The 13,006-nt window shown below is 34.7% G+C and overlaps 2 protein-coding genes across 4 annotated transcripts; one reads left to right on the top strand and one right to left on the bottom strand.

The window, feature by feature from the left end:
* Positions 1 to 5,436: 5,436 nt before the first annotated feature.
* On the top strand, positions 5,437 to 12,091 carry LOC127790963 (pentatricopeptide repeat-containing protein At3g60050-like). 3 transcript variants are annotated; one of them, XM_052320712.1, is made up of 2 exons: positions 5,437 to 5,574; positions 5,770 to 8,881. In XM_052320712.1, exon 2 carries the CDS (start codon positions 5,962 to 5,964, stop codon positions 7,426 to 7,428), a length of 1,467 nt encoding a protein of 488 aa, XP_052176672.1. In that variant the 5' UTR covers positions 5,437 to 5,574; positions 5,770 to 5,961; the 3' UTR covers positions 7,429 to 8,881. The 3 variants fall into 3 exon arrangements, with proteins under 3 accessions (XP_052176672.1, XP_052176669.1, XP_052176662.1); XM_052320709.1 differs by adding an exon at positions 10,390 to 12,091 and having other exon boundaries at positions 5,467 to 7,444; XM_052320702.1 differs by adding an exon at positions 10,130 to 10,379 and having other exon boundaries at positions 5,467 to 7,444.
* LOC127790977 (heavy metal-associated isoprenylated plant protein 39) lies at positions 11,530 to 12,525 on the bottom strand. Its single transcript, XM_052320717.1, has 3 exons — positions 12,419 to 12,525; positions 12,235 to 12,313; positions 11,530 to 12,012 (listed from the first exon to the last, which is right to left on the bottom strand). Exons 1-3 carry the CDS (start codon positions 12,425 to 12,427, stop codon positions 11,771 to 11,773), a joined length of 330 nt encoding a protein of 109 aa, XP_052176677.1. The 5' UTR covers positions 12,428 to 12,525; the 3' UTR covers positions 11,530 to 11,770.
* Between the last annotated feature and the right edge of the window lie 481 nt (positions 12,526 to 13,006).

Raw genomic sequence — 13,006 nt, 5'->3', positions numbered from 1 at the left:
TATCATACTTAAATCAAATGTGTTGTATATAAACTTAAGAACGTATTATGGGTAATCTCTGCCTAATTGGACCACCTTTGATAACATATATAACAAATTAGATGAATGGATAATGATGTTACTAACAAACCAATGACCACAAACACTAATTATATTCCTTAACAAAATAAATGTTCCAAAATCAGAAGTATTAATGCTTATAAATACCCAAAAAATGGACTTAAAAGGGGATTTCCATTTTTCGCATCATTTTCTTCTTTATCTTCTTCAACCCTCTAATTTTCATCTTTTGGTATCCTTTGTTATTTTTTTTCACAACTAACTTTTATTCCTTACTTATCTAGTGACTTGATTATTAGAATGCATGTTTTTCATGGTACAAAAATTATTAATAATTCTTAGTTATAAGAGAACCTTATCACATTACACGTGAAGGCAAACATAAAACATTAGGTTTCAAACCTTCTAATTAAATAGTATTTATTAAAATAATATTATATTAAAATAAAATTAAAATATTTTTCAAATTAAAATATCAAAATAAAACTATAAAATATTTTAAAATTTATATTAGACTGTTTGTTATAATTTTTTAAATGCATCGATGATTGCACTTTTATGAGATATTGAGCATATAAATCATTTTCTTATCTATCAAATTCTCAATAAATTTATTTATTTTTCTTTAAAATAAAATCATTTATAAAATAACAAATAAGAAATTACGTGATTTCATTTTTATAGATTGTCAGATAAATTTAATAAACACAACAGAAAATACTTTTATCTATGAATTATGATGCTTTACAAATCTCTCTTTTTTTTAATTCATATTTTAATTAACAAATACTACCTAAATATATAAATTTATTGGTGATTTATTAATATCATCATCAAAGTTATTTATGAGAACATGAAATCCTTTGAAACAACCAGTTATTTATGAGAACTGGAAATCCTTTGAAACAACGATAGCATTGACAAGCCCATTCACAAAATAGTATTACTTTGAATTATCATTTTAAAGGGACACACCTCTCCCTTGTAACAACAATTTAGATCTAATATATTACTACAACAATTGAAAATAACCAAGATCGGGGGATGAGATCTCTTAGATTGCCGAAGCTAACGATGAATAATAATGTTGTATTTTTTTTAATATCTTAATAACAATAACCTGTTACTAAGGAAAAAAATTGCTACTAATTTCACCAAAGATAATGGTAGATGTAACAAAAATGGAATAGCAAAATCGCACAAATTTTCATACAACAACAAAAAAGTAATTTTATGATCGCACCAAAAATTTTGCCCTTTTGCATTCCTATTCATTAATGATCTGATCAGTTATTGATTTTAATATATTATAATATACTACTGTCGGAAATTCAAGCAACAACTTGTCTATTCTATTGTCAAGCAAACAATCAATTTGGTGTTAAAAAATTCTATTCGCATTCATGCTTTTTACTCTACAGAGCTACTTCTTAATATATTTAAAATAACCTCAAATGAAAATCAAGTTTTATCTTTCATTACACAATCACTTACCATCGCACTTTTTTCTTATCATCCAGACTCTGTAATTCACTACGTGTTATTTTATGCCTATCATCACAAAGCCATTTTCTTCTCACCATAGCAAAGAGGTTACTTATTTCTTGTTATTTCATGCCCACAATTACTCAGCCATTTTTTCCTCAGTATATTAACCAGTCAGAGTTCAACCATGGATAACTATACTCAAATATTGATGACATGGACAGAGTTTGACAAGAAAGAGAATAACTACTCAGAAGAATAACACTACAAATCATTTGATGGACAAATAAGTATACTAGTTGTAATACCATTTGTCGTTGTCGTAGGAGACTTGCAAGTCAGGAAAGTCCAACTTCCCCAAATCCTGGGGTTTGAAGAACTCAAAAAACTTGGAGCTTCCTGAATCCTAGGATTCAGGAAACCTAAGATTCAGGGGAATCCAACTTCTTCAAACCTTGGAATTTGGAGAACGCCACACTCGAGGCTCAACATGGGGTGAAGGAATTTTGCTAGAGTCGTTATTCTTCTCCTTATAAAGGTGATCTCTATCTCCACAGCAATTGTTTGAGAGTTGATGATTTTTTAAGCCAAGCTCAACAACCCTTACAAAAAAATATGCGTGAATCACTTTCATTTCATTTCTTTTCTTTTATATTCATTTGCATATTCTATGGCAAAACGAGCCCTTAATGAAAGACTTGTGAGAAAATGAATACGACTTCTGACAAAGAGATTGGATGTTTCTAAGGGTGGTTGCCCCTCTATGCGCCAAACTGAGAAGCCATTGATTTCATCTCAAAAAATAAAACCCCACTTGGGTGTGTGCGTTTTGCACACTATAGGTGTTGAGTGAATACGTTCTAGCTTGTGGCGGGGCAACCCAAATGGTCTTAGGAGAAAGAGAGAAAGAAATGGGGCAAAAGAAACATTATCACTGAATTGTTTACACTTTTCTTTTATAGAGCAATTGGCATTTGCAACTAGGGCGAGGGTTGCAAGTCTTCTCATTATGCTGATATGATTGGATCAACTACCTTCAAACTTTGCCTCTGAACCCTGGGGTTCGAAGGCATCGACCGTCGGCGTTTGCATGCCTTTGATGCCTTCAAACCTTGGCGCTGAAACATCTCCGACATTACTCAATTTTAAAATCTATTACACGTGCACGAGGTATGGGCTGTGGTTGTGCGTTTGTGCAATGGATGTGTGAGTGCGAATAGTTTTGGAATATAAATAATTGCAAAGAATAATAAAAGTATGTGGCATGTGCGAATAGTAATTGTAAAATTTTGATTATCTATGATGACAAAGAGCAAAAAGTATAGATGCCAATAAAACTTCTCTTTGGTGTTACCTCAAACTTTTAAAAATTCGAAAATGCCCTTAGGGTGTGTTTGATAGAATTGGAAAATGAGGGTGGAATTCCAATTCTCACTCCAACCCTTAGGAATTCCAATTTATTGATTTCAAGGAAAATATTTACTTTTTGAACTAAAATAAAATTTGAATTCCATGGAATTGAAAAGCTATTTGATATAATTTTTTGAAATTTAGATGAAAAATGAATTCCTCACTTATTCTCAATGTCTATCAAACGCAAGCTTAGTATTTTATGAGTTTAACACGAGGAAAGGAGGGAGTTGGTGGGGAGAGCAACAATTTGTTGTAATATTTAACTCCAGTAGGGGCAAATTTATAAATTTGAACGAAAATAAAAGTTGATCTGCCGAGGGGAGTACATGCATCATGCATGTGTACGTGTTTGAAAGTATCTGTAAAATCAATATATAAAATAATGCACTATAATACAATATAAAAATAATAAACAAAATGTCCTAAATTTAGGATCGAGTATACAAAATTATACACATCTCTATTGTATTTTAGATTGCGTCAACTAAGTTATATGCCAAATCTATTAATCCCATTTAATTCTATTTTTAATTTATATTTATTTGCTATTTTGCTACGAAAGTGGGGAAAACACAAACTGAAAAATTTGAAAAACAATTGGGAAAAAGTAAAAGAGTAAATTACACTAATCATTCATTGGGTTTACAATAGTTATAAGATCTTAATTTTTATTTTTAAAAGCTACAGAGATTACATATATTGTTAAAAATAACATAAAATTATTATTTTATCTCTATAATTTTATTTATTATCTCTCTCCCTTTCTCTATTAATTTAGAAATAAAAAAAAATATCATTGACCACCAATATTTATCACATTGACAAATGAACCCTAATGTTTGACGAGGTTTTGATGACGAAATAAGATAGAGATGACAAAAGGGTAAAAAGAGAATGATGCGTTCTTTGTTGGAAGAAATAAATAAAAAAGAAGGAAAAGATAGAGAGATGCGAGGATGGATAAAGATAAAGGTTATTTAGATTGGAAAACTGTTAAAATAAATGGAAAAAGAAAGAAAATGAGATAGAGAAAGAGAGAAATGAATAAGAAAAGAACACATTGTTATTATCATTTTCGGATAAAAGGAAAATGAGAGAGAGCAGGAGAAATAAAGTTAAGGTAGAAAGAAATTGAAGCAGAAGGTCTCCGTGAGAATTTAAAAAATTTAAATGCCATTGTATAATGCTAAAAATATTGACTAATAAAAGTTTTTAAATCTATATTTTATAAATTTTCAAACTAAATCAGGATTTTTATAATTATATGTCAAACTTCAAGCCATGTTAACATAATAAGGATGGCTGATTAGTTTTCTTATGGTTGGATCCTTGGCATTTGCATGGTATATTGGTGGAGTCGATTTTTTTGTCAATTGTCTCGTGATGGTGGGATTAGTATGGAGGCTCATGTCTCAGATGTGGTTTGAATGTCTCTTGGTCCTAGATTGACTTTATTTATGAAGCTTTACTAGTGGTAAAAATGTGTTATACTGACTTTCTTGTATGATTCAAATATTCCTAATTTTATTTATAGTTCAAGTATTTTCACTAATAATTTTTTGAGTGTCATGAGCTAAGTTTATATCACGTTTATTTGAGATCTCTACTTATATGTTCAATGTGTAGTTGGCTATTTAAGGATGATACTTTACTATGGATCGGATCAATTTATATGTAGCTTTACTTAATTGTTGTTTTCTTTGTCGTGGTATGACAAAGTGTTATAAATATATTTTTTATGTATTTCTTTTATCTTGTCGTGTGATTAGATTTTTTCACTTGTAGTGTCATTTTTATAGAACATGCAAACACGAATTCAAAGATAAATTTGAAAAAAGACTTACCCTTAGATTCATAGGTCATTTTAGTTTTCTTTTTTCAAATAGATCAGATCTGCAGGGTAGATCTGAGAGATGACTGAAGTTGACATCGGTTATAAACCCCCTACATCCGCTTGAAGCCATGGCATAGTTGGAGTTAGGGTTTCATGTGGCGACAATGTGGTGGAATCGAAAACAACCTTAATAGATTTCTCGTCATTTGGTCTTTTAGGTATCAATTTATTGGATATGACTTATTCTAAAAGTTAGGTGATTTATCAAATTATTTCTTCATGCCTTCGTTGTTTGTTGTTTCCTTGATTTCTTCAAGGGCCGGCATTGGTTCATTGTTGGCTTTTATCCCTTTGCTGCTTGCCGGGATTTATGGTTTCTCAACTATGTCTTTTCCACCTCTCTTCTTGGGATGGTTGTGGTCTCTTTTTCACTTTGGATCCCGTTATGCTTTCAATGTGTGAGAGACACTGAGATTTGTTTGTTGGTTTAACTTATGATATGCCCTAACTTAATCTTGTATTTAATTATTTCATGCCAATATATTTTTCTTTTATCAAAAAAAAAAAAACACGTAAGAACCTAGCCAGTGACTCACTGTCCCTGTTTATCAGGCACCCGAACCCCTCTTATTCTTTTGGACCCCCATTATTTTCTATTGTTACAGTTTTGACCCGGTAAATCTCTTTTTTTATCTTTCAAACGCAAACGCCGAGCCCAAGCTGAGCAGGGCTTCGTACAAACTACAAACCGGTGCCGCCGAGGAAGGCACCATGCTCACCAGGTACTTTACTCGCTGCGCTCCACAGTCTCTAAACCCTTCTCTACCACTATTGAATTCAACACTTCAAATTTCAAAATCCTAGTTTCGGTTTTCGGGTTTAGATTTATGCTGTTTGATTTCTGAACTGGGACTGAAAACTACTGTAAAGGTATTCCGATTTCGTTGTGTTTGTCTTGAGATGAATTCGCATAACAGGATTCAGAGAGTTTCGTGGCTCTGTGTTTTTGCCTCTTAATGGGTGCCTTTCTATATCTTCAACGCCAAAGATCGAATCCCTCAAACCGGTCTGTGTTTGGATATCGAATTCTGCCGGTGGATTTGTTCGCTTTTCTGGAGATAGAAAACTTGGACGCATAATGGGTATTTCCCATCTATTTGTTTCGTCTCATGATGTGTTCTATAGCTCTACTTGGTCGGCGTTTGTTTCGGAGATTCTCTTGCTTTTCCGGCATTTCACGTTTCGTATGCAGCCGTAACTATTGCAGGAATGGCGTCAATGAAGGGTTCGACGACATAGAGAGAATACTGAAAGAAGTTTGGAAGAACCCAGAAACAGATTCTATATATGAAAAGCTTGAGTTAGAGAATGGTCATGATGGCCATTCGCTGAGAAATTTCTCTGCAAAGCGGAGTTATTTTGCGGCAGTGAGATCTGATGCTGACAGGGTTCTTGAAATTCTGAAACAAGATGGGCCTGGGTATGATACCAAGGCGGCTTTAGATGATTTGAGAATAAGGGTTTCGGGTGTGCTCGTGAGAGAAGTTCTTTTGGGGATTCTGAAGGAAATTAACTATGTGAATAAGAACCGCTGTGCAAAAGTGGCTTACAAATTTTTCACGTGGTCTGGTGAACAAGAAAATTACAGGCACACGGCAAGTTCTTACCATTTGATAATGGAGGTTTTTGCAGAGTCAGATGAGTTCAAGGCTATGTGGAGGCTGGTAGATGAGATGATTGAGAAGGGATTCCCCACCACTGCACGGACATTTAACATATTGATATGTACGTGTGGAGAGGCTGGCTTAGCCAGGAAAGTCACAGAGAGATTCATCAAATCAAAGACATTTAGTTACAGGCCATTCAAGCATTCATTCAATGCAATTTTACATTCGCTTCTTGTTGTAAAGCAGTATAGGTTGATTGAGTGGGTATATCAACAGATGTTGATTGATGGTCATTCCCCTGATATTTTGACTTACAATATACTTATGTGTGTGAAGTATAGACTGGGGAAGCTAGATCAGTTTCATAGATTGTTAGATGAAATGGGTAGAAGTGGGTTTTCACCGGATTTTCATACCTTTAACATCCTTCTCCATGTTCTTGGCAAAGGGGACAAACCGCTTGCGGCACTCAGTCTTCTGAACCACATGAAGGAAGTAGGTTGTGATCCAAGTGTTCTTCACTTCACGACATTGATGGATGGGCTCAGCCGAGCAGGAAATTTGGATGGGTGCAAGTATTTTTTTGATGAGATGATTAAGCATGGGTGCAGGCCTGATGTAGTCTGCTATACCGTTATGATCACAGGATATATTGAGGGAGGGAAACTTAATAAGGCACGGGAATTATTTGATGACATGATTATCAAGGGGCAGATGCCAAATGTATTTACTTACAATTCCATTATGCGAGGGCTTTGTATGGAAGGAAAATTCAAGGAGGCTTGTCTGATGCTCAATGAGATGGAATCTAGAGGCTGTAATCCAAATTTTCTCGTGTATAACACTTTAGTTAGTAATTTGCGGAATGCTGGAAAGCTTTATCAAGCTCATGAAGTAATAAGACATATGGTGGAAAAGGGGCAGTACGTCCATCTTGTTTCGAAGTTCAAGGGGTACAAGAGATGTTAAAGCTATGTTACTTATGGTGAGGGTAATTCAGCCTGTAACTTTATTACGTACCTGTTGCCCCAGCTCACTTGATATCTGTGCCCATTGTTCATCATAGATCTCATTTAAGTTCCAATTTTGTGGCACTATCCTGTGATAGTCTTCATGAATTATATTTTATTTTCTCCTGTATAATATAGCTTGTTACATGATGTAGACAAAAAGAAATTAGAGTTTTTCAAATCAGGGTCATTTTATCCTTGATGTTCTTTTGTGCCTTTCCAAGAGAGGTTATTTTATCCTTGGATAGGGTCATTTAACCATATCATTTGTCATTTGGGATTTGAAATGCCAAATCCATTGTTTGGTTACATTGTTGGAAACATTTGGATTTGGAACCAAGAAATTGAATAATTTCAATTTCAAATGACAAATACATAGGTGTCATTTCAAATGACAGAATTTGAAATGACAACCTTATATTTCTTTGAAATAGAAATCCCTCCATCCAAACGCAACCTTATATTTTTTTGAAGCTGCAGATTTGCTGTTCTTTCTTACATAACAATTGTATCACTGTGTCTTAGAAAGGATCTTTTATTTGTCTTGTATTGGATGTTCTCAAGTGCTTCCTAAATTATGATAGTTCACTTGTGTAGATTGTCTCTGTTTTATGGTTTGCTAGTGCTTCAAAATCCAAAAAATGATTTGGAAGTACTTACCAAAGAAGAAAAACTCCAAAAATGGTGTAGGTAGGAGCTTCTGTGTTTTTGTGGCTGAAAGATATCTTTTTTGAACCACAAAAATAGGGAAACAAATAGCGTTCCCTTAGAAGAAAAATTCAAAAGCTCTTTGATTCCTTTTTTCCTCCACGTCACTTAAAACAGGGAGATATTTCTTGCATTCTGTTGCTTTCCCTTGGACGGCCCTGTGCCCCAGAGAGTAGTCTGAAACTGTGGCCAGCATCATCCAAGTAACCATGAACAATGCAAAAATAAGAAGTTGGATCTGTCCTCCCCAAATGGCAGTGTAGGAAAGATGGTCTACCGTTTCCCATGTTTTGTGCATATGTAGCTCCAGTCAGCTAGAGTGTGCGTTCCCTCTTCCTCAGATTGATCTTCTTCTGTGCTTTAGAGTGATACAGCTTTTGTGAGACCCTGAGCCACTGATGCTTCTCCAAAATCACAGTAGTTTTTAGAAGCTAGAGTTCCCTAATCTTTTTTATCATGAAAGATAGTGCAATTTGTGTACTGACATAGCAAAAATAGAGTATAGAAATTGAATATGGCCAAGAAACTTTTTTCTTCCCTAATTCTATGAAGTTATCTTACCCATCAATGATACACTAGTCAAGCACTTGCTATACATGTTTTAAACGGTGTATAAACAAACTAATTTGGTTTTAAGACACAATTCTAGGGCTCACTGCAACTATAACTGACTGTTTGTATATATAAAAAGAATAAAAATACATAAAACCTTGTTTCTCTAGATATTCTCTTTGGGTTTCTATTATTTACTTTATGTTTAACCGAAACTATGTAAAACCATGACTACTTCAGATATCAATGTGTTCTACTAAAACTTGGATGGTTGATTCTATAGGCAAAGGGCCCTGGAATTGTCTGGGCAGATGTGTTAAGATGTAGAAAGACTACGAGAAAGTATGTGTGTCGAAGGCGTATCTGAAGATGCCTTCTCATAATATTATGTTCTTGAAATGTAGTCCTACATATTCTTTCTTTCCTTTTTTTTTTTTTGTTAATTAAATTAGTGAAAGTAATAGCTAAAAGATTAAAAGGCACCAAGAGAGTGTTACCTATGTACAAACGAACCTGAATTGTCCAAACATTTAATACAAATATTATTCAAAGGACGATAAAAAGAAGAATAATAACTTTATGGTTGATCCGTCTCCGCCTGGGAGTCAACTGCACAGAAAAGATAGCACCATCCCCTTACATTCAAAAGTAGGAAATTCCTTCCCTTCAAAGTGCTTGCTTCCACTCTCCCAAAATCAACCACATTACAGCCAGGCTGTCAGTCTATCTGAGGAACTTTTATCTGAAGCTTGTTTGCTGTGGTTCTGCATGCAAAACCCTGTCCACCACACAAATCCACTAGAATCCTTGAGAAACCACTCAATCCTGGACAAATCAAAGACCGGGGGTGTCCCAATCTTTTCTGAATCACAATGAATCCACCATTCCCCACCCCTTTTGCATGTACAATTCCAATTGACAAGAACTTGTCTCTTACCAAATTATTATTAGTCAATACTAAAGGAATCACCTTTTTAGGTAGCCTTTCGCACCCTTGTACCTTCCAATGGAAAAGCATGTCCTGAAAATATTTCATTTCTAGCCTACCATAACTTGCATAACTGATACGAGTAAATCTACAAGCCAAGAATGATTCACTCAATATGATGAAGATTGAAGGATCCCCAACAATAGGAAATAAACTCTTCCACGTCTCAATGATTCAGTGCATGACAAAATACCATATCCCCAGTAACCGGACTGCCACTCAAATCTCGTGCAACATTCAGCTTAGATGTGGTCCCCTGATTCTCTATGCTAGGCTTTAACTAGTTTTGTTGTCAACTTAAATTGAAAAATTCAGTCAGAATGGTGCCTCAAACCTTTTGGGCTTTCTTTATCTTACTAATGTACTAGTAATATTGTCTAGTTATTCAGAAGCATTTCTGTTCTCCCTGCAGGGCCTGCACTGGGTTAAAATACAAAAATCTTGCACTCTCTTGTTGGGCATCACCTCTACTGACACTTATTAAAGCATAAGATGAGAAAAGAAATCACAACTTCGTTGATGATTTATAGGACGCATGGGTTTCTGTTTATTTTTTCTTTGAGCTATGGTCCTTTATATCTTCCTTATTGTATTGCACCATAGACTCTCTGCTTAAAAAGAAGTCCTACGTCAAGGAACAAGAGAGAATAATGGCTGCTGGTTGACATGCAGAGACTGAAACAGGCTTACTGGCTTGGATCCCTGCACATTCAGAGTGTTGCTTGACGATTCATTTGGTCCTTGAAAGGGTGATGAACCTGGTGCCTTTTGTTACCACCAACAATTTTCTCCGTGGAAAAAATGGAGTTAGATGTGGCTCCCTCTGAATGTTACTGATTTGCTGCCGGAACCCAATGTTTAGTTAACTATGAGAATTATTAAAGAACCTATTTCACCTGTTGACAGGACTAGTTTTCAAGTTGTTAGCAACCCGGCAATACTGGCGTTTAAAAGAAGGGGCGGGGGGGAGAGGTGCCTTTCGTACTTCACGTGGCAGACAATTGTGATGATAATGGGGTTTCCTTAAGCTTTAAGCTAGTGTCCATGTGATTTCTACTCTAGTTAAGAGTTTATATAATAACTAATATTAGCGAATCAGAATTACGTAACCGACAGTATCTAGGAGGATTGAGATTTTTTGTTGTAGCAACTAATATTCGTTCCTTCTGTACACGAGTTTTTTGGTATAATACTATATTTTTGCTCGAATTTCATTTTCTAGGGCAAAAATTGACCAAAGAGCGAGCGAATATACCGTGCAGGAAGAATGCTCACGGGAAATACAGAAAGAGATGTCCATTGGGCTTGGGCATAAACCATAAAGTGATCTAAGGCTTTGTCATTTGAGCAAATTACAAACTAGTCATGTTCAACCGGTTTGGTTTTGGTTTTGTGGTTTCTTTCTCTCACTGGCCTTTTCTGGTGGAGAATTTGTGAGATTTTAGAGTCAGGTGAATATTTAAATAATTTAGGAAACTTCAGGCCAAATTTTATAAGATGAGAAAAAAAGAATAAAAAGAATAAAAAGAGAACAAAGTTCCCTCACGTGTAGTAATTATTTTATACCTTTATCCTACATTTGATTTGCTTATTTTAGTTATGTTCCCGTAATCTATAATAAACAGTAGATAACAGCGATTAATTTATAGATTGATTGATTGATTCATGTTTTTGATAAATTATTCTTTAATTTTTATAAAAATCTACAAATTGATTTTGGGTATTAATACCATTACTCTAGGGAGATTAAATAAGGAATTAATGGGGATGCAAATGGAAGTGAGAAGAGTATTCGAGAATACGCGGCCGAGATGAGAAAACCCAAAGCGAGGATAACAACTTTATATATCTGGATTTACTGTTTACTCATTTAGATACCAAAAGAAAATGATTTTAAAAGATAGAAACCTTAGGAAACACAAAACAGAAGGGTAGCTATTACTGTAGCTACTGGGAAGCACATTGTTCTTGACGTTCCTCCTTTCCTTTCTAGGGTTGGAAAGGTTACCAAAAGAACGTTCATATGGAAAAAGCATTTTGGAATTTTGCACGTTTACGCTGCTTTTTTCTCGTCCTCTTTTTTTTCCTCTTTCTTCTCCTCTGGCTTTGCCTCCTCTTTCTTTTCGTCTTTCTTCTCTTCTTTCTTCTCTTCCTTCTTCTCCTCTTTCGCCGGTCCGACTGAGATTATATCAACCTTCGCGACCTTCTTCAGCTTCTTCACCACGGCCACCGTGTCCATCTCTCCGATCACCGTCAGCTTCTGCTCCGTCAGACTCGCTGCTATTGAATCCACTCCTGTTCATCAATATACGTATTATATATATATATATATTGATCATACGAGAGATAAAATTGAAAAAAAAAAAAAAGGAAATTTAAAGAATACTCCGATGGAGATCTTGTAGAAGGAAAATTAAGCTTATTGTAGAAGACGAATTGCAGATTGTGTTGAATTTCTTCAACAGTTGATAGAAAAAGTTTCCTATTTAGCAGAGTATATATATATACTGAGATTACCGTAGATATCGGCAGCGGCTTCTATGGCTTTCTGCTTCGTCTTGTCATCGGACATGGTCATCACCTTCAACACTACCTTCTGCAAACAAAATCCAAATAAATTGAATGTGAATTTGGTGCGTATTGATTCTCCAAACCGTAAGTAGAAGAGTTGAGAAATTAGAATTCGGAGATGATCAATTACCTGAGCCATTTGAGAGGCTGGACCGCAATAGAAGAAGTGTCCCTACTCTGGAGAGAAAGCAAAGATGGACAGAGCTCTGACGGCTGTCACGTTTTATAAGGGTGAGGTGCGAAGCGGCGGGTTTTGAGATAAAGTACACCATATATTCTGATTTAACGTAAAAAAAAAAAAAAAAAGCATTTAAGACTTTTAAAAATTATACCGATTATCTATATTTTAAATTAAAAATAATTTTATTTTACCCCTACCTTTAAACAGACGTTAAGGTTGTTAAATGGAAAAGTGACGACGATGTCAAAATTGTTGGATGAGCTGCCCAAAATACCCTCATTTATACCCTCTCTTTATTCCTGCTCCTCCTCTCCGTTGTCATATTATATCACACATCACCATTGTTGAAGTCGCAAAGAACCATCTCCACATGATTCTACTTTTTTTTTTTTTCATTTGTTATTATTTTTTCTTTATTATTTGTAATTTTTGAGTTTTGATCCTATATTTCTTTTTTTTTTTGTTTTTTCTTTATTCTCAATGGAAGTATTTCCATTTACAACAAAAAGGATCTATTGTAGTGTTCCTTCTTTATTT

The sequence above is a fragment of the Diospyros lotus genome, chromosome 1 (genome assembly GCF_014633365.1).
Source record: "Diospyros lotus cultivar Yz01 chromosome 1, ASM1463336v1, whole genome shotgun sequence".
Taxonomy (NCBI): Eukaryota; Viridiplantae; Streptophyta; class Magnoliopsida; order Ericales; family Ebenaceae; genus Diospyros; species Diospyros lotus.
Note: the sequence above shows the minus strand (reverse complement) of the source record. Positions and strands in the feature narration are given on the sequence as shown.

Bases quoted from the DNA above. Each gene is read 5' to 3' on its own strand.
- LOC127790963 (XM_052320709.1), top strand. From the start codon at position 5,962: ATGATGTGTTCTATAGCTCTACTTGGTCGGCGTTTGTTTCGGAGATTC.
- LOC127790977 (XM_052320717.1), bottom strand. The intron at 12,013-12,234 runs GTAATCTCAGTA...ATTGATGAACAG, and splicing joins AGCCGCTGCCGATATCTACG to GAGTGGATTCAATAGCAGCG.